The 25,675-nt window shown below is 40.9% G+C and overlaps 2 protein-coding genes across 2 annotated transcripts in view; both read right to left on the bottom strand.

Annotated features, from left to right (window-relative positions):
• Nucleotides 1–25,675, bottom strand: part of STX12 (syntaxin 12) — a 190,939-nt gene that overhangs the window by 93,916 nt on the left and 71,348 nt on the right. The window lies entirely within an intron of this gene.
• FAM76A (family with sequence similarity 76 member A) overlaps nucleotides 1–25,675 on the bottom strand; it is a 42,186-nt gene that overhangs the window by 11,549 nt on the left and 4,962 nt on the right. Inside the window, exons 3-6 of the mRNA XM_007539034.3 lie at nucleotides 13,298–13,352; nucleotides 12,078–12,230; nucleotides 3,198–3,355; nucleotides 619–705 (exon numbers count right to left, since the gene is read on the bottom strand). Coding sequence (XP_007539096.1) covers nucleotides 619–705; nucleotides 3,198–3,355; nucleotides 12,078–12,230; nucleotides 13,298–13,352 — 453 coding nt within the window. The remainder of the gene's footprint in view (nucleotides 1–618; nucleotides 706–3,197; nucleotides 3,356–12,077; nucleotides 12,231–13,297; nucleotides 13,353–25,675) is intronic.

The raw sequence follows: 25,675 nt of genomic DNA, 5'->3' as shown, positions 1-25,675 counted from the left end.
GGTAGCGCAGTGGGTTAAGCACACGTGGTGCAAAGTGTAAAGATGGTGTAAAGATCACGGTTCGAGCCCCCGGCTCCCCACTTGCAGGGGAATCGCTTCACAGGCGGTGAAGCAGGTCTGCAGATGTCTATCTTTCTCTCCCCCTCTGTCTTTCCCTCCTCTCTCCATTTCTCTCTGTCCTATCCAACAACAACACCAGTAACAACACAATAATAACTACAACAATAAAACAAGGGCAACGAAAGGGAATAAATAAAATTAAAAAGAAAGAAAATTAATTAGCCTTCAAAGCTTAGGCTTTAGGTTTTAAAAAATTTCAGTATATGCTCTTATCTTTTAATGGTAAGATAAGATGTAAAAACAAATAGCATAAAGGTTATACAAACAGACTCCCATGCCCATGGTTCCCAGGTCCCAGGTTCAATCCCCTCCATACCACCATAAGCTAGAGCTGAGCAGTACGCTGGCAGGAAAAAAAAAAAAAAGATATAAAGTGACTAGTATGATAAACCTAAAAGATCCACTGACTAGCTCTGCACACATACCCAAAAATGTGTTCATGTTTCAGAACTGTATATGCATTTCACAGAGCACATACACATAATCTAGCTGGCTTACCTGTCTCCATTGGTTGTGAGTGATTCAAACTTGGACTTTTTCTTTGGAATTTCATTTTGAATTGAAGATGTCGAAAGTGTTTTCTGGCTATTAAAGGTAAAAACAAACATAAATTAGAAATTGAAAGATTAATCAAGCATCACGAATAAGATCAAGATAATACTGTGGCTCTTCTATGCAAGAACTAATGATTCCTGATTAAAAATCATCAAAGTGGCATGGCTTGAGAGGTGGTGTAGTGGCTAAGTTTGAGCTTGGAAGCATGAAGTCCTAAATTTGTTCTCTGGCATTACATGTTCATCTTATTACATTACATTACATTACATTACATTACATTACATACTTACATCTTCATCTCATCAATAAATAAATAAAAAAAATCAAGTGTCAATTTCATAGGTTCTGGATGCAGGAATAGGTCTCTGCTATAGGCCTCCCCAAGAATTTTGGTCTTAATAAAATATTAGCTACCTAATTTTCTTACATTATTAATTTTTTTTACTTTATTCATTTATTGGATAGAGACAGAGAAACTGAGATAGAAGGGGGAGAGAAAGAGAGATGTGAAATACTGCTTCACCACTTGTGAAGATTCCCCCTGTAGGTGGGGACTGGGTGCTTGGATGAGATCCTTGCATATGGTAATATGGTAACCAGATGCACTCCCTTATTAATTTTTTATTAGAAAGACACAGAGTCTCAAATGAGAAAGAGAGAGAGAAGTCAGGGCACCATTCTGGTATATGCACACTGGGGCTCAAGTCAGGAGCCACATTCTAACAGATGAGTTAGGTCTTCAGTCATATAACGTGCTTTATTAATAACTTTACCGATAACTAGCAAAGCAGATAAACATCTGCTCTGATAAAACATCTAAGTGGTTATTCACTACTGCCTCACATGCCTGTATCTTGATTATGTCATCACTCTGTTGATCATCAAATTTTCCTGCAATTACTTTATTACCACTACCAAATATTATTTATCTTCACTACCAAACTGCATACTCTTATTGATATTTACCTCTGAATTCCTAGTGGAATCTCATTCCCATAATAATATTTGCTAAATGAGAATTTGCTATCAGAATGGTAAAAATAATAATAACTAAAATGTATTGAGTGTTTACTATGTCAGTTGCAAAACTAATTGCTATATATGTGTTATGATTTATCTTCACAATAACCCCATGGAAGATTATTGTTATTTACCTCATTATAGAGATTAAAAAACTTATGATCCTAAAGAAAATCAGGCAAACTCAAGATTTACTTCAAAGACAACTTTTTAAAAAAAAAAATGTATTATTTTTATTTATTTAATAGAAGAGACAGCCAGAAATTGTGAGGAAGGGGGAGATAGAGAACAGAGACAGAGAGACACCTGCAGCCCTGCTTCACCATTTGTGAAGCTTTCCCCCTGCAGGTGGGGACCAAGGGCTTGAACCTGGGTCCTTGTATATTGTAGCATGTGCACTCAACCAGATACGCCACACCTGGTCCCAAAGACAACTCTTAACATTACAGATACTCCTAAAGGAAGCTTAAGATAATGATGAAATGACTAAAAAAAAAACAAAACTATATCCCACTAAAGCAATGGGAACTTTAACATCAAAACAACTCCCTGGCCAAATATGCATAAAAAAGTTAAATTCCTGGGGGCCAGGCAGTAGTGCAGCAGGTTAAGTGCACATGGCGTGAAGCATAAGGAGTGGTGTAAGAATCTCGGTTTGAGCCCCAAGGTCCCCACATGCGGGGGGGGGGGGGGGGTCAGTCGTTTCACAAGCAGTGAAGCAGGTCTACAGGTGTTTTTCTCTCTCCCTCTCCCCCTTTCTGTCTTCCCCATCTCTCTCAATTTCTCTCTATCTTATCCAACAACAGTAACAATAGTAACAAAAATGAAAAAAAAAAAGGCCTCCAGGAGCAGTGGATTAGTAGTGCAGGCACCCAGCCCCAGCAATAACCCTGGAGGCAATAAATAAATAGTTTGATTCCTAGAAAGTGAAATATCTAGTATTGTAGGGAGATAATTCACTCTAAGAACGAGAAAGTACTACATGTGAAAATAATGTTTAAGTGTGTAAAAGTTTGATGTAGTAATGTTAAAGTTTGTAGAAGTTTGCTGAGTAGACTCCACAAACATTTCAGACATAATATAAGCCAAACAAAATAATTCTAACATGCTATATAAGTTGCTCTGCCTTCTGAAATATACATGAGTTATAAGATAAGGACGATTTGTTCTACAGTCTAATAACTAAAGAAAAAAGAATAGGAAAATGTATACATAATTCTACTCCCTATGCCTAGTTGTATATTACATCATACTCCTGAACACAGTTACATATCTTTTCTTCTTTGTCTTCTTCTTCTTCTTTTTTTTTTTTTTTAACATTTCTCATATCTTTTTTTCATATGAAGTAGAGAGTAAGTTTCATACTCAAGAGAAAGGTACCAGAGCACCACTCTGGCACATGTAGTGCCAGGGACTGAACCAGGAGCCTCCAACATACAAGTCTTACATTTCACCTACTCCCCCTGGCTGTACCTATGAGCACTACTTATCTTGAAGTTTACCTGTTATAATGGCTTCCAGCACTCAGTCGACTGTACTGTTCCTTCTCCTGGTGGCTGGTACGGGAAGAGCTGCTCAAGTGCTTCCTCTGTTCTTTAGTCTTCTGAAGGACCCTTTTGTATGAAAGTGTGCACAGCCAACACAGTAATTTCCCATCTACCTAAAAAACAAGAAGACAGAGATGAAAAAGAAAATGTCATAGCTGAGTATTAGGAACTAGACCCTCTTGTTAAGTCCCAGCTCTGCCACTTGTGAGGTGTGTGGCCTTGGGCAAGTCACTTAACCTCCCTTGAGCTAATTTCTTCATCTATAAAACAAGGGACAATACTAGGTATTAAAGTACTTTCTTTTTTCTTTCTTTTATTTCTTTATTGGGGATTAAAGTACTTTCAAAGCTGTTGCAAGTATACAGTGATGCAATGTAAGTAAGGTTGGTGTTAGGCACCAAGATATTCCTTAATATGAGCTCATTTTATAAAAAGGTTTATTTATTTATTTATTCTTTTTTTTTTTTTTCCTCCAGGGTTATTGCTGGGCTCGGTGCCTGCACCATGAATCCACCGCTCCTGGAGGCCATCCCCCCCCCCCTTTTTGTTGCCCTTGTTGTAACCTCGCTGTGGTCACTATAATTGCCATTGTTGATGTTGTTCATTGTTGGACAGGACAGAGAGAAATGGAGAGAGGAGGGGAAGACAGAGAGGGGGAGAGAAAGATAGACACCTGCAGACCTGCTTCACCTCCTGTGAAGCGACTCCCCTGCAGATGGGGAGCCGGGGGCTCCAACCAGGATCCTTACGCCAGTCCCTGCGCTTTGCGCCACATGTGCCTAACCCACTGCACCACAGCCCAACCCCCAATTTTTAAAAATTATTTTTATTTGATACAGAGAAATTGAGAGGGGAGAGAGATAGAATAGAAAGGGGGAGAGACAGAGACCCGCAGCCCTGCTTCACCACTCGTGAAGCTTTCCCCTGCAGGTGGGGACCAGGGGCTTGAACCAGGGACCTTGTGCACTATACTGTGCATGCTTAACCAGGTGCGCCACTATTTATTTATTTTTTATTAGCTTTATTTATAGATTGGATAGAAACTGCCAGAAACCGAGAGGGGAGAGATAGACAAGGAGAGAGAGAAGACACACCTGCAGCCCTGCTTCACCACTTTGCAAAGTTTTCCCGCTGCACGTGGGGACCAGGGACTCAAACTTGGGTCCCTGTGCATTGTAATGTGAACTTAACCAGGTGCGCCACCTCACTCCTAAAAAGATTTATTTATTTATTTATTAATGAGAGGACACCAGACAAGGGCTGGGTGCAAACAGTACTATGTCTAAGGATCTGCATAAGGATTAGGGTTTGAGCCCCAACTCCCCACCTGCAGAGGGGACATTTCATGAGTGGTGAAGGTCTGCAGGTGTCTATCTCTTTCCCTATCTTTTTATTATTTTAATTTTTAAAAACACTATTATTTTTAATAAAAAAGGGAGCGATAAAGACCAGAGTACTGCTCAGCTCTGGTTTATGGTGGTGCTGGGGATTGAACCTGGGATCTTATTTTAATTTTTTTTTAATATTTATTTATTCCCCTTTGTTGCCCTTGTTGTTTTGTTGTTGTAGTTAGTGACTTCCCTGCAGGTGGGGAGCTGGGGGCTCGAACCGGGATCCTTAAGCTGGTCCTTACATTTTGTGCCACTTACACTTAACCCGCTGTGCTACAGCCCGACTCCCATTATTTTAATTGTTTTTCTGCCTCCAGGGTTATCTCTGGGGCTTAGTGCCTGCACTATGAATCCACTGCTCCTAGAGGCAATTTTTCCCATTTTGTTGCCCTTTGTTGTTATTGTTGTTGTTGGATAGACAGAGAGAAACTGAGGGGAAGATGGAGGAGAAAAAGATAAGACACCTGCAGGCTGCTTCACTGCTTGTGAAGCGACCTCCTCTGTAGGTAGCCAGCCAGGATCCTTATGCTGGTCTGTGAGCTTCATACTATGTACGCTTAACCCCCTGCAGTACCTCCCAGAACCCCTTATTTTAATTAATTACTTAATTATATTTTTGAGAGAGATGCAGAGAGAGAAAGACACAGAGAGAAACACCAGAGCACTGCACAGTTCTGGATTATTGTGGTTGGGGGATTGAATTTGGGACTTCAGAGCCTCAGGCATAACCTCTTTGCATAACCATTATGCTATCTACCCCTGCCCAATTTTTTTTTTTTTAATTTAAGAAAGGATTAATTAACAAAACCATAGGGTAGGAGGGGTACAACTCCACACAATTCCCACCGCCCAATCTCCATATCCCACCCCCTCCCCCGATAGCTTTCCCATTCTCTATCCCTCTGGGAGCATGGACCCAGGGTCATTGAGGGTTGCAGAAGGTAGAAGGTCTGGCTTCTGTAATTGCTTCCTCGCTGAACATGGGCGTTGACTGGTCGGTCCATACTCCCAGTCTGCCTCTCTCTTTCCCTAGTAGGGTGGGTCTCTGGGGAAGCTGAGCTCCAGGACACATTGGTGGTGTCTTCAATCCAGGGAAGTCTGGCCGGCATACTGATGACACCTGGAACCTGGTGACTGAAAAGAGTGTTAACATACAAAGCCAAACAAATTGTTGAACAATCATGGACCCAAAGCTTGGAAAAGTGGAGAGGAAGTATTAGGGAGGTACTCACTGCAAACTCTAGTATACTTCTGCTTTCTTACTTTGGTGCCATACTCCAAACTCAGTCAATTTCTGCTTTGCGTTTCTACTTCTTTTTTTTTTTTTTACATGCATAACATTCCCCAGATTCCCATTTAGCAATACAACCCCCACTATTTCATTCATCATTTTTCATGGACCTGTATTCTCCCCACCCACCCACCCACCCCAGAGTCTTTTACTTTGGTGTAATACTCCAATTCCATTTCAGGTTCGACTTGTGTTTTCTTTTCTAATCTTGTTTTTCAACTTCGGCCTGAGAGTGAGATCATCCCATATTCATCCTTCTGTTTCTGACTTATTTCACTCAACATGATTTTTTCAAGGTCCATCCAAGATCGGCTGAAAACGGTGAAGTCACCATTTTTTACAGCTGAGTAGTATTCCATTGTGTATATATACCACAACTTGCTCAGCCACTCATCTGTTGTTGGACACCTGGGTTGCTTCCAGGTTTTGGCTATTACAAATTGTGCTGCCAAGAACATATGTGTACACAGATCTTTGTGGATGGATGTGTTGGGTTCCTTAGGATATATCCCCAGGAGGGGAATTGCAGGGTCATAGGGTAGGTCCATTTCTAGCCTTCTGAGAGTTCTCCAGACTGTTCTCCACAGAGGTTGGACCAACTGACATTCCCACCAGCAGTGCAGGAGGGTTCCTTTGACCCCACACCCTCTCCAGCATTTGCTGCTGTTACCTTTTCTGATGTGTGACATTCTCACAGGAGTGAAGTGATATCTCATTGTTGTCTTTATTTGCATTTCTCTGACAATCAGAGACTTGGAGCATTTTTTCATGTGTTTCTCGGCCTTTTGGATCTCTTCTGTGGTGAATATTCTGTCCAATTCCTCCCCCCATTTTTGGATGGGGTTATTTGTTGTCTTGTTGTTGAGTCTGGTAAGCTCTTTATATATGTTGGTTATTAAACTCTTATCTGATGTATGGCATGTAAAGATCTTCTCCCATTCTGTGAGGGGTCTCTTGATTTGGGTAGTGGTTTCTTTTGCTGTGAAGAAGCTTTTTAATTTGATGTAGTCCCATAGGTTTATACTTGCCTTAGTCTTCCTTGTAATTGGATTCGTTTCATTGAAAATGTCTTTAAAATTTATGCGGAAAAAAGTTCTTCCAATATTTTCCTCTAAGTATCTGATAGTTTCTGGTCTAACATCCAAGTCCTTGATCCACTTGGAATTTACTTTTGTATTTGGTGAAATACAGTGATTCAGCTTCATTCTTCTGCATGTTTCAACCCATTGTTTCCAACACCATTTGTTGAAGAGACTCTGCTTTCCCCATGTAATAGTCTCCCTGCCCAATTTTTTATTTATTCATTTTCTCTTTTTCTTTTTTTTTTTTTGTTGCCCTTGTTATTTTATTGTTGTTGTTATTGATGTCTTCGTTGTTGGATAGGACAGAGAGAAATGGAGAGAGGAGGGGGATACAGAGAATGGGAGAGAAAGACAGACACCTGCAAACCTGCTTCACTGCCTATGAAGCAATTTCCCTGCAGGTGGGGAGCCGGGGGCTTGAACCGGGATCCTTATGGCGGTCCTTGTGCTTAGCGCCACCTGCGCTTAACCACTGTGCTACCGCCCAACTCTCCCTGCCCAATATTTTTAAAAAGATTTTTATTTATTTATTAGAAAGGTAAGAGGAGAAAGAACCAGACATCACTCTGGTACATGTGCTACTGGGGTTCAAACTCAGAACCTCATGCTTGAGAGTCTAATGCTTTATCCACTGTCCCACCTCCTGGCCCACTCTTATTTTAACTTAAAAAAAATATTTTTATTATTGGATAGAGGAGAAATTGAGAGGGGTGGAGTAGATAGAGAGAGAGAGAGAGAGAGAGGCTGGGTGGTGGTGCACCAGGGTAAGTGCACATAGTATGAAGCGCAAGGATCCCAGTTCAAGCTCCCAGTTCTCCACCTGCAGGGAGGCAGGGGTCACTTCACAAATGGTGAAGCAGGTTTGCAGATGTCTATCTTTCTCTCCCTCTCTATCTTCCCCTTCCATCCAATTTCTCTCTGTCCTATCTAATAAAATGAAAAAAGGAAAATGGACTCCAGGAGCAGTATATTCATAGTGCTGGCACAGAGCCCTAGCAATAACCCTGGTAGGAAAGAGAGAGAGAGAGAGAGGAGAAGAGAAAGAGAGACACTGCAGCCCTGCTTCATTACTCATGAAGCCTTCCCCTTGCAGGTGGGGGCTAGGACATTAAACCCGGGTCCTTGCAAACTATGATGTGTGACCTTAACCAAGTGCGCTACCACCTGGCCCTCCTCTCTCCCTCTATCACCCCCCACCCCAATTTCTCTTGTCCTATCAAATAAAGTAGAAAAAAAAAGTAAAGAGGAGAAAAGAGAAAATGTCCACCCAGAATTGTGAATTCATAGTGCTGGCCCTGAGCCAGCTCCCCACCTGCAAGGGAATCGCTTCACAAGCGGTGAAGCAGGTCTGCAGGTGTCTATCTTTCTCTCCCCCTCTCTGTCTTTCCCTCCTCTCTCCATTTCTCTCTGTCCTATCCAACAACAACAATATCCCTAAAAACAATAATAACTACAACAATAAAACAAGGGCAACAAAAGGGAATAAATAAATATTTAAAAATTAAAAAAAAAGAATTTCAAAAGACACAAATATCTCTATGGTACTCATTAAGAAAATTCAGCGGGAGGGCAGGCGGTGACACACCTGGTTAAGTGCTTACACTACAGTGCACAAATACCCAGGTTCAAGCCCCTAGTCCCCACCTGCAAGAGGGAAAGCTTCACAAGTGGTGAAGCAGGGTTGCAGGTGTATTACTGTCTCTTTCCTCTCTATGCCTCCCCTCTCAATTTCTCTCTGTCTCTATCCAATAATAATAATAATAATAAAAGAAAATTCAGCAGGGAAAAGAGAAACAGAAAATGGTACTATGTACACTTAACCAGGTGCACCACTACCTGGCCCCCAAGAAACAGAAAATGAAAAACAAGATTTATACTAAAGAACAATGGGTGAAAACCTTCTCCCCCCCCCAACTTTTGCTTTTGTTGCCCTCGTTGTGGTTATTATTATTGTTGTTTTTGCTGTCATTATTGTTGGACAGGACAGAGAGAAATGGAGAGAGGAGGGGAAGACAGAGAGGGAGAGAGATAGACACCTGCAGACCTGCTTCACCGCTTGTGAAGTGACGCCCCTGCAGGTGGGGAGCTTGAACAGGTTTCCTATGATGTTCTTTATGCTTTGCGCTTAACCCATTGTGCTACTGCCAACCCCCCCTTTTTTTTGCCTCCAGGGTTATCGTTAGGGCTCAGTGCCTGCACTATCCACTGCTCCTGGAGGCTATTTTTCCCCTTTTGTTGCCCTTGTTGTTTATCGTTGTTATTATTACTGTTGTTGTTACTGCTGTTATTATTGTTGGGTAGAACAGAAAGAAATCGAGAGAGGAGGGGAAGAGAGAGAGGAGGAGAGACACCTGAAGACCTGTTTCACTGCTTGTGAAATGACCCCCTGCAGGTGGGGAGCCGGGGACTTGAACCGGGATACTTGAGCCAGTCCTTGTGCTTCACGCCATGTGCGCTTAACCTGCTGCGCTACTGCCCAGCCTAGGCGAGAACCTTCTAGAGCCTCTTGGTGGTAGCCTATGGTGGCATTTTCTTTGAACAGAAAAAGTTGATCCCTTTAGGGGGAAGCAGATATGCCCCAGGGCACAGGACTAGGAAAACAGAATGAGGCTTCCACAATCCTCTTAAACTGTGGCACCTATGCATAGAACTCAGGCGGCAAAGCCATTTGTGGGGTACCTGTACAGGTAGGAGGGCAGCAGAGCGAGTTGAAGTTACTCTGATTGGGGGTGAGATGTGTTGATATTTCATGAAATTTTAGTTTTTATGTTTTATTACTGAAATTAGATCTTGTGCCATCTTGAACACAGGAAGCCATACTGTCATTTATGTAAAGTACGTTTCCTCCCACTGACAGGCTGACTTTTTTAGATTGAAAGACAGAGACAGATACAAAGACAGAGGGAAAGACACCACAGTACTAAAGCTTCCCCTTCAGCATAGGGGAGGCTGGGCTCAATCTTGGGTAGTCAACTTGACAAAGGAAGTGCACTACTCCAAGTGCACTTTTTTAAAAAAATGAATTTTTAATATTTATTTTGTCTCCAGGGTTATTTCTGGGGCTTGATGCCTGCACTACAAATCCACTGCTCCTGGAGGCTACTTTTTTCCCTTTAGTTGCCCTTGTTGTTTTATCATTGTTGTAGTTATTATTATTGTTGTTGTTATTGATGTCGTTGTTGATAGGACAGAGAGAAATTGAGAGAGGAGGGGAAGACAGAGGGGGAAAGACAGAGACTTGCTGACCTGCTTCACTGCTTGTGAAGCGACCAGCCCCCTAACCCCCTGTGCAGGTGGGGAGATGGGGGCTCAAACTGGGATCCCCGATCCATGCACTTTGTACCATGTGTGCTTAATCCACTGCACTACCACCCGACCCACATATTTATTTATTTATTATTGGATAGAGAGAAATCAAGAGGGAAGGAGGAGATAGAGAGGAAGAGAGATACCTGCAGCACTGCCTCACCACGCATGAAGCTTCCCATCTGCAGGTGGGGAGTTGGGCTTGTACCAAGGTCCTCTTGTAGGGTAACATGTGCACAACCGCCCAGCCTCAACCGAGTGAGTTATCTTACCAGTCCATAAAGTTCTTGTTTATTTTACTTTATCTTATTCATTTTATTTATTTATTTATTTTATTTTAGAGAGAGAGAGATGCAGAGAGAGAAAGACACAGAGAGAAACACCAGAGCACTGCTCAGCTCTGGCTTATGGTGGTGCAGGGGATTGAACCTGGGACTTTGGAGCCTCAGGCATGAGAATCTCTTTGCATTATCTCATTCACTTTAAGATTTCTTATATATTTTTTCTCATATGAGGTAGAAAAGAAGTTACATACATTAAAAAAAAAATTACTTTAATGAGAGATACAGAAAGAAGAGAGTGACCAGAACAGTTATCAGCTCTGGTTTATGATGGTGCTAGGGATTGTACCTGGGACCTCAGGGCCTCAGGCATGAAAGTCTTCTGTAGGCTGGGGGAAATAGCATAATGGTTATGCAAAAGACTCTTGAACCTGTCATACATCTTAAAGCAGTGCACCATCCAAGCAAGTTCTTTCATCAGCTCTTCCTGACATATATATATATATATATATATATATATATATATATATATATTTCTTAGTAAAAGGGGTTTTTGCAATCTCACTACCTCTAATTCACTAATGAGTCTAGTCAGTTTGAGTGAGCATCTTCCAGATCAAGACAATCTTTCCTTTACAGAACTCTACAGAATTTTGTCAACAACTGCTTCACTTATGGGATCACTGTAATTCAGACTCTTGTGCACCACTAACTCATGAAATGTTAGATGTTAACAGTTGGGCCAGAGCAATAACTCACCAGGTGAGGGTGACTATACTGCCATGTGTGTGCTCAGATTCAAACCCTGGCACCACATGGGAGGTGCTATGGGAAATAAGGAAGCCATCTCTCTCTCTCAGAGTGAAAAAAGTGGTTTGATGTGGTGAAATCATACATGTGTAATGTCCTGGTCCCACAAAAAACAACAATAAAAAGATTATAGTAGTCCCTACTTGAAAACAACAACAGCTGAGGGTCTTCTTTAAAGTCAGTAATAGAAGAACTAAAACATTTTTCTGTTTATCTTTATTTATTGGATAGAGAAAGCCAGAAATCAAGAGGGAAAGGGGTGATAGAGTGGGAGACAGAGAGACACCTAGAGCACTGCTTCACCACTTGCAAAGCTTTCCCCCTGCAGGTGGGGACCAGGGACTTGAACCTGGGACCTTGCACATTGTAATATATATGCTCAACCAGGTGAGCCACCGCCTGGCCCCTGTTGATTGTCTTTTTAATACAATTTGCTCACCTTAATTTCTCTTGACAAAACAAAAGTTGGGGCCAGGTGGTGGTGCACCTGGTTGAGCACAAGGAACCGGGTTTGAGCCCCCCGGTCCCCAGGGGGAAAAGCTTTGCAAGTGGTAAAGCAGTGTTGCTGGAGTCTCACTGTCTCTCTCCCTATCACCCCCTTCCCTCTCGATTTCTGGCTATCTTTATCCAATAAATAAATAAAAAGATAATAAAAAGAAAAAACAGAGACTTACCTTCTTTCTATCATCTTTTCGGTCAAAAGCACACTGCTGCTTACATTGTTCACAAGAATAAGGTGGCCCATACTTCTTCTCTGAATTTGTGCATCGCTGGCATTTGTTGCCAATAAATGCTGCAATTATGTTGCAATACTGACAAGGTTTGGGCTTAAAGGGAAAAAAAAAAAAAGATCAAGTAAGTTTATTAGAAAATACTAGCACTTTTATTTTTTGCCTCCAGGGTTATTACTGGAGTTTGGTGCCTGCACTACGAATCCACTGCTCCTGGTGGCCATTTTTTCCTATTTTTGTTGCTCTTGTTTTTATTATTGTTATTGTGTTTTTTTAATTGTTGTTGTTGGATATGACAGAGAGAAATCGAAAGAGATGGTTAGACAGGGAGAGAAAGATAGACAGCCGCAGACCTGCTTCAGCGCTTGTGAAGTGATCCCCCTGCAGGTGGGGAGCCGGGGTTCGTACCAGGATCCGTGTGCTTCATACCATGTGCACTTAACCTGCTAACTACCACCGGGCTCCCATTAGCTTATTTATTCATTCATTTATTTATTTATTTTTCCGGAGTGGACAGAGCAAGCTCCTACTCCATCTCCCTACTCCAAAAATCCATGTAAAATATTGTCCTCAGATAGAGGATGTATCAGATATTAACCGAGAACCACTAGTCCATTTTTTTAAAGCAATGATTTCAATTATATACTCCACTATCCATGGCAAAAAGGTATTTCCAACTTTGTCTTGAGCTAATGAATACTAATTTTTAACATTATGTAAAATGTTTCTCTGCACTGGGCTATTGATTTTAAAACAAGCAATAAAAACCCACTAGTATGTTTTTCTATGAGAAATTCAACAGAGTTAGCTTACAGTGCCAGGAAGTACTTGCAAATTTCTGAAAAGGCTTCTGCCAGTATCAAGTGTATAAATATATTGGGAAAATGTGTGCAAGGTTATAGTATCCTGCACCCTAATGCTGACAATAAAGAAAATGATTCATCAGTTAGTGGGGGAGAAAAAAGCCTCTTAAGGACAATTATATTCACAATCCTGGCATAGTGACTAGAAAAGAATTCCACATAGTAAGTATAAGTTAAGTTTGAAAGCTAAAATACTGTTAACTAGTTATTCTAGATAAACGTTTTACAATTGTATTAATAGTCCAGTGAATATAAGTTCCAAGAGGCCTGAGTACTATTAGGAATAGAAACCCTACTTACCGTTCCATACAGCTGCACATTTTGAGCACATTTCTTGCATATCGTATTGGTTTTACTGTTAAAGAATAAAGAAACAGGTTTTTACCAAAAAAGAAAAAAAAAACTGTCTTACTTAGAACATGTGAAAACTGATTTCTACTTAAGTCCAAGGAATTTTCAGACTGCTAAGTGCCAATGACCTGGATACTTGGTTAACTGAGTAATGGTCAATATTATTTTAATTATCTTGTGACTTTTAATTTATGTATTTTTTATTATCTTTATTAATTAGATGGAGACAGCCAGAAATCGAGAGGAGAGGGGGAGATAGAGAGGAAGAAAGAGCCTTGCAAAGCTTTCCCCTTGCAGGTGGGAACTGGGTACACCACCAGCTGACCCTGACTATTAATTTTAATAGCTCAGATAAAATGAGGCTTTGGTTAAAATGGAGAATGAGCTATTTCTGACTATGACATCTCTAAGTATCATTTAAAACAAGGAGGGGGAGGAGGGAAGAAAGGAAGGAAAGAAGTTCTCAATCCATATGAATGAGATGAGGAAAAAAAGTTTGGAAAATAAGCCAAAGAAAATTAAAAAAAAAAAATTATTCCCTTTTTGTTGCCCTTGTTGTATTGGTATAGTTATTATTGTTGTTTTTATTGATGTTGTCATTGTTGGATAGGATAGAGATAAATGGAGAGAGGAGGGGAAGACAGAGAGAGGGAGAGAAAGATAGACACCTGCAGACCTGCTTCACCAGTTGTGAAGCGACTTCCCCTGTAGGTGGGGTGCCGGGCCTTGAACCAGGATCCTTAAGCCAGTTCTTGCACTTCACGCCACATGCGCTTAACCCGCTGCGATACCATCCAATTCCCAGGGAATTTTTAAAGATTTATTTATGAGAAAGATAGGAGAGAGTGAAAGACATCACTCTGGTACATGTGCTGCTAGGGACTGAACTCTGGATCTCCTGCGTCACCTCCCAGACCATCCAAAGGAATTTTATTCATGTTGACTTTACATTGTCTATGCTCACATTGTCTATGCTCTTCTGTATAAGTAAAAGCATAATTAAAAGCACAAGTAAAATGATAATTATAGATGTATGGAAATAGATGCTATAAGCATGAAACATCTATTTCTTTTAAATATTTCTAATTTCTCTAGGAGCTGTCTGTCTACTGACAAGAACTGTCTTATGGAATAAATCACCTACAAATAAAGTCTAACACTTCACAAAGAAGTAGAGAATTTTAAGAGCAAATTATCATTTAAATAATATCCTAGGGTTAAAAATAAAATCACCTGGGGGTCAGGCGGTAGTGCAGCGGGTTAAGTGCACGTGGTGCAAAGCACAAGGACCAGCGTAAGGACTCCGGTTCGAGCCCCGGCTCCCCACCTGCAGGGGAGTCTGTTCACAGGTGGTGAAGCAGGTCTGCAGGTGTCTGTCTTTCTCTCCCCCTCTCTGTTTACCCCTCCTCTCTTGATTTCTCTCTGTCCTATTCAACAACGAATGACATCAACAATAACAATAATAACCACAACAAGGCTATAAGAACAAGGGCAACAAAAGGGGAAAAAAATGGCCTCCAGGAGCAGTGGATTCATGGTGCAGGCACTGAACCCCAGCAATAACCCTGGAGGCAAAAGGAAAAAAAGAAAATCTTAAAAAAAAAAAAAAAAAAATCACACACCCCCCCCGCCGCACCACCATAAGCCAGAGCTGAGAAGTGCTCTGGTGTTTAAATAAAAAATAAAATAAAATCACATAACAATTTAGTCTATTTAGAATTTTGTAATTAGGTTTTCAAATAATTTCTTCTTTTTTTAAAAAAGACTTTATTTATTCATGAGAAAGATAGGAGGAGGAAAAGAACCAGACATCACTCTGATACATGGGCTGTCGGGGACTGAACTCTGGACCTCATCCTTGAAAGTCCAACACTTTATCCACTGTGCCACTTCCCAGACCACTCATATAACTTCTATAAAGGGGCCCGTAAAGTTAAAGCAGAAAAAAAAAAATCAAGGTAGAAAACATTTAAATTGAGAACTTCCAACAGAAAAATAATTTCCAGGTATTTTCTGCCATTTTTAAAAAAGACAATATAAAAAATGAAGTGTAGGTGGGCTGAGAGGTGGCACTGTGCATAAAGCACTGGATTCTTAAGCAAGAGGTCCTGAGCATCCCCAGCAGCACATGTACTAGACTAATGTCTGGTTCTCTCTTTCTCATTAATAAATAAATGAATCTTAAAAAAGAAAAATGAAGTTTAGGGGTCAGGTGATGGTGCAACTGGTAAAGCATACACCATACACATTACCATGAGAGGACTCGGGTTCAAGTGCCTGGTCCCCACCTACAAGGGGAAAGCTTCATGAGTGGTGGAGCAGTGCTACAGGTGTCTTCTATTTCTATCTTTCTCCCCCTTCTCACCCCTATTTTCTGTTAGAAAAAGAAAATATAAATAAAGAATAAAAACTAAAAATAAAAGGCTGCTACCCCACCATGTGTCCTGGAACCCTACCTCCCCAGAGCCCTGCCCCACTAGGGAAAGAGAGAGACAGGCTGGGAGTATGGATTGACCAGTCAATGCCCATGTTCAGTGGGGAAGCAATTACAGAAGCCAGACCTTCCACCTTCTGCATCCCATAATGATCCTGGGTCCATGCTCAGAGAGTTAAAGAATAAGGGAGCTATCGGAAGTCTGGCGGTAGCACAGTGGGTTAAGCGCACGTGGGACAAAGTGCAAGGAGGAGAGTAAGGATCCTGTTTGAGCCTCTGGCTCCCCACCTGCAGGGGAGTCTCTTCACAGGCGGTGAAGCAGGTCTACAGGTGTCTATCTTTCTCTCTCCTTCTCTGTCTTCCCCATCTCTCTCCATTTCTCTCTGTCCTATCCAACAACGACGACATCAACAACAACAATAGTAACTACAACAACAAAAACAAGGGCAACAAAAGGGAATAAATAAATAAACATTTTAAAAAAAAGAATAGGGAAGCTATCAAAGGAGGGGATTAGATATGGAGCTCTGGGGATGGGCAATGTGTGGAAATGTACCCTCTTATCCAATGGTCTTGTCAATGTTTCTATTTTATAAATAAATAAATTCTTAGCTTCAACAAAAAATTTAAAAAAGGCTGCTGGGAGCAGTGGAGCCATTAGGCAGGCACCTGGCTCCAGTGATAACCCTGGTAGCAAAATACAAAAAAATAAAATAGCAACATTTTCATTCAAAAAAAAGAGCTGAAGTACACTGAAAGAGATCTTTAGAATGAGGCTAAGTGGGGCTGGGTGATGTGGTCCATCTGGTAGAGCACACGTCACAATGTGAAAGGACCCAAATTCAAGCCCCCTTGTTCCACCTGCAGGGGGGAAACTACACAAGTGGTGAAACAGTGCTGCAGGTCTGTCTCTCTCTCCCCACCCCCACTTCCCCTATCCTTATGAATTTTTGTCTTTTCTCTGTCCAGTAAATAAATAAAATGTGACCAAAATAAGGCATGTTAAAAAATAAGAAGCTGGGGAGTTGGGCTGTAGCGCAGTGGGTTAAGTGCATGCGGTGTTATGTGCAAGGACCAGCCTAAGGATCTCGGTTTGAGCCCCCAGCTCCCCACCTGCAGGGAAGTCGCTATCTATCAGGTTTCTATCTTTCTCTCCCCCTCTCTGTCTTCCCCTCCTCTCTCCATTTCTCTCTGTCCTATCTAACAATAACAACATTAATAACAACTATAATAAGTGGTCTGGGAGGTGGCACAGTGATAAGGCTTTGGACTCTCAAGCATGAGGTCCTGGGTTCGATCCCCAGCAGCACATGTGCCAGAGTGATGTCTGGTCCTTTCTCTCTCCTCCTATCTTTCTCATTAAAAAACAACAACAACAACAACAAAAACTATAATAACTACAACAACAATAATAAAAAAAACAGAGCAGAGAGAACACCCCAGGAGGTGGTACAATGGATAAAGCATTGGACTCTGAAGCAAAGGTTCAGGGTTTGATCTCTGGCACTGCATGTGGTTCTCTCTCTCTGTCTCTTCATCTCTCTTTCCTTAATAAAAATAAAGAAATAAAAAATAAGAAGTTACACATCAGTGATTCTGTAATGCTAAATATTTTGATTTATATTTAGAATATACATATGTGGGGGTGTGTATACAAATGCTTTTGACATCTTAGAAAATGTGTAGTTGGCACAGTGGATAAAGCACTGGACTCTCAGGAGTGAGGTCCTGAGTTCAATCCCCTGCAGCACATGTACCAGAGTGATGTCTGGTTCTTTCTCTCTCTCCTCCTCTTTCTCATGAATAAATAAATAAATAAAATCTTAAAACAAAAAAAAAGAAAACTATGTTTATGATTAATTTTATGTATGTGTATTAAGGATCAAAATTCCTTAGCCCTGACACAATTTTTAAAAAATTTTTATTTATTTATTATTGAGTAGTAAGAGAGAGAGAGAGAAACTGAGAGGGGAGAGAGAGAGATAGAAATGAAAGAGACTTATCACACCAAAGTAAAAGACTCTGGGGTGGGTGGGTGGGGAGAATACAGGTCCTAAAAGGATAACAGAGGACCTAGTGGGGGTTGTATTGTTATATGGGAAACTGGGGAATGTTATGCATGTACAAACTATTGTACTTACTGTTGAATGTAAAACATTAATTCCCCAATAAAGAAAAAAAAATTAAAAAAAAAGAAAAGAAAGAGACAGCCTGCTTTACCACTCATGATGCTTTCCCCCTGCAGGTGGGGTCCAGGGGCTTGAACCTCTAGGTCCTTGTGCACTGTAATGTGTGAGCTTAACCAGGTGCACCATCACCTGGCCTCCAAAATTAATTCAAGATGGACCACAAACCTAAATGTAAAACTAAGACAAAGTTACAGAGATTTTCTATGCTTCCATTTGTATAAAGTTCTAGAACACATAAAACTATCCCTGATAGAAATGAAAATTGGGGAGTGGGGCAGTGGCGCAGCGGATCAAGCGCACGTGGCGCAAAGCGCAAGGACCAGTGTAAGGATCCCGGTTTGAGCTCCCAGCTCCCCACCTGCAGGGGAGTCGATTCACAAGTGGTGAAGCAGGTCTGCAGGTGTCTCTCTTAATATCCACCTCTCTGTCTTCCCCTCCTCTCTCCATTTCTCTCTGTCCTGTCCAACAACAATGACATCAATAACCACACAATGTTAAACAACAAGGGCAACAACAGGGAAAATAAAAAAAAAAATTACTTAAAAAAAAAAAGAAAAAGAAATGAAAATCAGGGAGTCAGGTGGTAGCGCAGCAGTTTAAGCACAGGTGGTGCAAAGCACAAGGACTGGCATAAGGATCCTGGTTCGAGCCCCTGACCCTGCAGGGGGTTTGCTTTATAAGTGGTGAAGCAGGTCTGCAGGTGTCTTTTTCTCCCCCTCTCTGTCTTCCCCTCCTCTCACCATTTCTCTGTCCTATCCAACAACAACAACAATAATAAAAACAATAATAATAACTACACCAATAAAACAACAAGGGCAACAAAAAGGGAATAAATAAATATAAAAAAAAAAAGAAGAAAATCCTAACAGTGACTGCCGAGGGTAAGCAAGGTGAATGGGAGAAGGAAATTATTTGGGGTGATTACGTATATCATGTGTGTTAAAAAATTACACACACACACACACACACACACACACACACACACACACACACACTCATTCACCACAGCACTACTCAGCTACTCAGCTCTGGCTTGTGGTGGTGCAGGGGACTGAACCCGGGACTTTAGGGACTCAGGTCTTCTGCATATCCATTATGATATCTCCATAGCCCAGCCCCCCCTCTATATATGTATATATATATATATATATATTTTTAAATTTTTTGTGTTTATTTATTTTCCCTCTTGTTGCCCTTGTCGTTATTGTTGTTGTTATTGTTGTTGCTATTGATGTCATCGTTGTTGGATAGGACAGAGGGAAATGAAGAGAGGAGGGGAAGACAGAGAGGGGGAGAGAAAGACAGACACCTGCAGACCTGTTTCACTGCTTGTGAAGCGACTCCCCTGCAAGTGGGAAGCCGGGGGCTCGAACCAGGATCTTTATGCTGGTGCTTTGCGCCACATGCACTTAACCCGCTGCGCTACCACCCAACTCCCTCTCTTTATATTTTTAATGATTCATTTTATTTTATAGGATAAATGAGAGAAAAAGGAAGTAAAAACATCTCCCCAGTACATATAGCACAGGGGATCAAACTGATAGTCTCAGACATGTAAGTCCTACACTTCAACTGAGCAATTTCCTGGGATTAATGATCTATATCCCAATAGATACAGATATATAGTATTTCGTATTTATAAAATTCACCAAATGTTTTCACTGAGTACAAATTTGAATTCTTAAAGAATAATTTTAAAAAATTTTTATATATGTTTATTTATTTATTTATTTTCCCTTTTGTTGCCCTTGTTGTTTAAAGAATAAATTATTATAGTGGCTCAGGAGGTAGTGTAGTGAATTAAACCTTGGATTCAAAAAGTATGAGGTCCCAAGTTGGATCCTCAACAATGCATATGCCAGAGTAATTTTCTGGTTCTCTCTCTCCCTCTCTCTCATTAATAAACAGAAAAAAGAAAAGGAAAAAAAAAAAAGAAAGAAAAAAACTTAGGGCCAGTGAAATAGCTCACTTGAATACTGTGCTACTTTGCCATGTGCATAACCCAGGTTCATGCATGATCCAGGTTCAATCCTGGCCTCCCACTGCATTGAAGGAGGTGATGTGATCTCTTTTATTGTCTCTCAGCTTCTGGCTCTATCTTAAAAAATAAAAAATAGGGGCTGGGCAGTAGCGCAGTGGGTTAAGTCACATGGCACACACAAGGACTGGCAGAAAGATCCTGGTTCAAGCCCCCAGCTCCCCACCTGCAGGGTGTGGCTTCGCAAGTGGTATCATTCTCTTCTCCTCTCTGTTTTCCCCTCCTTTCTCGATTTCTCTGTCTTATCCAACAACAACAAAAGCTATGACAACAATAATAATAACATCAACAACAAGGGCAACAAGATGGGGAAAAATGTCCGCCAGGAGCAGTGGATTTGTGGTGCAGGCACCAAGCCCCAGTGATAATCCTGGAGGCAAAAAAAAAAAAAAAGTAGAAAGTAAACATAAGTGGTCCAGGAGGTGGTGTAGTGGATAAAGCATTGGATTCTCAAACGTGAGGTCCTGAGTTCAATCCCCAGCAGCACATGTACCAGAGTGATGTCTGGTTCTTTCTCTCTCTCCTCCTATCTTTCTCATAAATAAATAAAATCTTTAAAAAAAGTAAACATAAAATATTAAACTCTAGCTAATGATATGCATGCTGAAATGTCTAGGTCAAATATATGGATGTTCACAACTTTAAAAAGGCACTGAAAATAAGGCAAATTAATACAATGATGGATAGAGACAAATACCATGGATGTACACTGTAGAGTTTATGTAGTGTGTATCTGAATCCTTACTATATTTTCCAAATTTTCGGGGGCCAGGTGGTGGTGCACCTGGTTAAGCGCACATGTTAAAATGTGCAAGGACCTGGGTTCCAGCTCCTGTAGGGGAAAAGCTATATACAAGTGGTACAGTTCTGTAGGTGTTTCTATCTCCCCCTTTCCTTTTTTTTTTTTTAAATTTATTTCTTTATTGGGGAATTAATGTTTTACATTCAACAGTAAAGACAATAGTTTGTACATGCATAACATTCCCCATTTAACAATACAACCCCCACTATGTCATTCATCATCTTTCATGGACCTGTATTCTCCGCACCCACCCACCCACCCCAGAGTCTTTTACTTTGGTGCAACCTCTCAATTATTTCTGACCGTCTCTATTCAATACAGATTTAAAAACAAAAACAAAAAAGGGAACCAAATTTTGTTTGACTATGTCCATAATAAAAAATTGGGGGAAATAGTCCTATAATTGAAATGAAGTTGGCTAAAATTAGGTTTCTAAGTTTATGTGCGAGCTAGCAAAGAGCACATACCCTACTGTTATAGTTTGTTGGGAAATTGTGAGGATGTGGTTGAGCTTGGCAGGGCTTGACTTGAGGGGACATCCATCCTTTCGTCTTATCAGACTTATTATCTACATAATCATTGTTTTGCCTGAAAGATCCCCACCCATTCCATTCTTTTGATCTATCTTCTTTCTATCCTCAAGACCCTCCTTGCCTGCAAGGTATTATTAACCCCACCAGTTAAAACCCTTGCAACAGTTGCTAAGGAAGTTCCTACCTTTCCAGCGCCTTTTGCCTTTCTCCACCCCCTTTCCTAGCCATTTCTGTTTCTGACTTGCCACTTCTGGGTCTGTCCTTTAAAAGCCTTGGCTCTCTGATCAATAAAGAACTGAATTGCCTTGCCACCACGAGTCTGTTCCTGAGTCATCTCCCTCTCTTCGCTGAGTGAATAGCAGCCCAGGCTGGCTCTGGTCACATTCTCTCCAACCCAGAGAGTACGCACCCAAGAAGAGGCACCCCGACACTAGCCCGTCAATAGTTTCACAAAAGTTGGACTTTGCCAATGAGCTGCCTTGTTGGTTTTGAAAAGAACCCTAGTGAGGTGTGTTCACTCATACTTAAGTTATTTCCTACATTTTAAGTTTTAGGGGTTGGGTGGTGGTGCACCTGCTTGAGCACACACATTACAGTGTGCAAGGACCTGGATTCAAGCCCTAGTCCCTATCTGCAGGGGGGAAGAAGCTTCAGGAGCAGTGAAGCAATGCTACAGTTCTCCCTCTCTGTGACCCTTTTCCCTCCCAATTTGCTTTTTTTAAATATTTTTTCTATAATTTTTAAAAAAAAAATATTTTATCCATTTCACTTTAATGAAAGAAAGCTGTAGAGACGAGAGCACTGTTCAAGCCCATTTTATGGTGCTGGGGATTGAATCTGGGGCCTTGCAGTCTTAGGCATGAAAATCTTTTGGCATAACCATTATGCTATCTTTTCAGCCCCCAATTTGTCTTTATAAATTTTTTTTAATGATTAAAAATAAATAAATCAGATTCAGTAGCCTGGGAGATAGTACAGTGGATAAAGTGGTAGACTCTAGCACAAGGTACCAAGTTCAATCCCCAAAATCCAAGTGCCAGAATGATACTCTGCTTCTTTCTCTTTCTTCCTCTAATAAATAAACAAATATTTTTTGTTGTATGCTTTACATTGGGTTGTTCTAGCTCTCCCCCGCCAAGAAAACTGCATCAGTCCTGCTAGTTTCGTGGGCCCACTTGGCCCCGCCCCTAGGAACCCCGAGAGAGTGCCAGAGTTCCAGAGTTCGAGAGTTGGAGAGTTGCAGAGTTCGAGAGTGCTTGGTGTCGCTGCAGGGAAAGAGGCAGCAGAGTTCTGTTTGGTGATTAGTTTGGTTTAGTTTATGAACTGTTGTTCCTGAATAAAGAAATACAGCTTCCCTGCCCAGCCGTTGTCTCCGCGTCTCTGTTACCCGCCCCGTGAAGCTAGCCCAGCCAGGTAGAGCCACCGAATTTTAACAACAATTTTTTTAAAGAATTTAATTATTTATTAATGAGAAAGATAGGAGAAAGAGAAAGAACCAGATATCACTCTGGTACATGTGCTGCTGGGGGTTGAGCTCGGGACCTCATGCTTGAGAATCCAATGCTTTATCCACTGTGCCAACCCCCCAGACCACAACAAACAAGTATTTTGTAAATAATGAGATTCAGTGTGCCTGCTGGTGGCACACCTGGTTGAGCACAGATGTTACAATGCACAGAGATCCAGGTTTGAGCCCCGAGTCCCTATCTGTAGGGGGAAAGCTTTGTGAGTAGTGAAGCAGGGCTGCAAATTTCTCTATCTCTTATTTCTATATTGGCTAGAGATAAAGAGAAATGGGGGGGTACACGGTGGCACACCTGGTTAAGTGAACACATTACAGGTTCAAGGCCCTGGTCCCTACCTGCAGGGGGAAAACTTCATGAGTAATGAAGCAGGGCTGCAGGTGTCTGTCTCTTTTTCTCTCCCTCTCTCCTACTTCCCACTGAATTTCTCTGTTTCTATCAAGTAATAAAAACATTTTCTATTAACAACTACATGCCACCAAGCCAGAGAACCTGGAAGAAATGAATGATTTCCTAGATACCTACTAACTTCCAAAACTAAGTCAAGAGGAAGTAGATAACATCAACAGGCCCATCATAGCTAATGAAATTGAAACAGTTATCAAAAATCTTCCCAAAAAGAAAAATCCTGAACCAGATGGTTTTACAAATGAATTCTACAAAACCTTCAAAGAAGAATACCTCTACTTTTTTTAAGTCTTCCAGAAGATTGAAGACACTGGAATACTCCCTTCCAGCTTCTATGAAGCCAACATCACTCTAATACCAAAAGCAGAGAGGGACACACCAAAAAAGAAAATTACAGACCAATATCTCTGATGAACATAGATGCGAAAATATTAAACAAAATTCTAGCCTACCGTATACAGCAATATATTAAAAAGATAGTTCATCATGACCAAGTGGGGTTTATCCCAGGCATGCAAAGTTGGTTTAATATACGTAAATCAATCAACGTGATCCACCACATCAACAAAAGCAAGACCAAAAACCACATGGTCATATCAATAGGTGCAGAGAAAGCCTTTGACAAAATACAACATCCCTTTATGATCAAAACACTACAAAAAATGGGAATAGATGGGAAATTCCTCAAGATAGTGGAGTCTATATATAGCAAACCTACAGCCAATATCATACTCAATGGTCAAAAACTGGAAGCATTTCCCCTCAGATCAGGTACTGGACTGGGCTGCCCACTATCACCATTACTATTCAACATAGTGTTGGAAGTTCTTGCCATAGCAATCAGGCAGGAGCAAGGAATTAAAGGCATACAGATTGGAAGAGAAGAAGTCAAACTCTCCTTATTTGCAGATGACATGATAGTATACATAGAAAAACATAAGAAATCCAGCAAGAAGCTTTTGGATATCATCAGGCACTACAGTAAAGTGTCAGGCTACAAAATTAACATACAAAAGTTAGTGGCATTCCTCTATGCAAACACTAAGTTAGAAGAAATTGAAATCCAGAAATCAATTCCTTTTACTATAGCAACAAAAACAATAAAATATCTAGGAGTAAACCTAACCAAAGAAGTGAAAGACTTGTATACTGAAAATTATGAGTCACTACTCAAGGAAATTGAAAAAGACACAAAGAAGTGGAAAGACATTCCATGTTCATGGTTTGGAAGAATTAACATCATCAAAATGACTATACGACCCAGAGCCATCTGCAAATTTAATGCTATTCCCATCAAGATCCCAAGCACATTCTTTAGGGGAATAGAACAAATGCTACAAATGTTTATCTGGAACCAGAAAAGACCTAGAATTGCCAAAACAATCTTGAGAAGAAAGATAAGAACTGGAGGCATCACACTCCCAGATATCAAATTGTATTATAGGGCCATTGTCATCAAAACTGCTTGGTACTGGAACATGAATAGACATACTGACCAGTGGAATAGAATTGAGAGCTCAGAAATGAGGCCCCACACGTATGGACATCTAATCTTTGACAAATTGGCCCATACTATTAAATGGGGAAAGCAGAGCCTCTTCAACAAATGGTGTTGCAAACAATAGGTTGAAACATGCAGAAGAATGAAACTGAACCATGTATTTCACCAAACACAAAAGTAAATTCCAAGTGGATCAAGGTCTTGGATGTTAGACCAGAAACTATCAGATACTTAGAGGAAAATATGGGCAGAACTCTTTTCCGCATAAATTTTAAAGACATCTTCAATAAAACGAATCCAATTACAAAGACTAAGACAAGCATAAACCTATGGGACTACATCAAATTAAAAAGCTTCTACACAGCTAAAGAAACTACTACCCAAACCAAACGATCACTCACAGAATGGGAGAACATCTTTACATGCCATACATCAGACAAGAGGCTAATAACCAGAATATATAAAGAACCTGCAAATCTCAACAACAATAAAACAAATAACCCCATCCAAAAATGGGGGGAGGACATGGACAGAATATTCCCCACAGAAGAGATCCAAAAGGCCGAGAAACACATGAAAAAATGCTCCAAGTCTCTGATTGTCAGAGAAATGCAAATCAAGACAACAATGAGATACCACTTCACTCCTGTGAGAATATCATACATCAGAAAACGTAATAGCAGTAACTGCTGGAGAGGTTGTGGGGTCAAAGGAACCCTCCTACACTGTTGGTGAGAATGTCAATTGGTCCAACCTCTGTGGAGAACAGTCTGGAGAAATCTCAGAAGGCTAGAAATGGACCTACCCTATGACCCTGCACTTCCTCTCCTGGGGATATATCCTAAGGAACCCAACACATCCATCCAAAAAGATCTGTGTACACATATGTTCTTGGCAGC

This window comes from Erinaceus europaeus, chromosome 13 (genome assembly GCF_950295315.1).
Source record: "Erinaceus europaeus chromosome 13, mEriEur2.1, whole genome shotgun sequence".
NCBI classification, from domain to species: domain Eukaryota; kingdom Metazoa; phylum Chordata; class Mammalia; order Eulipotyphla; family Erinaceidae; genus Erinaceus; species Erinaceus europaeus.
The sequence above is the reverse complement of the archived record's forward strand: the minus strand, read 5'-3'. Positions and strand labels throughout refer to the sequence as shown.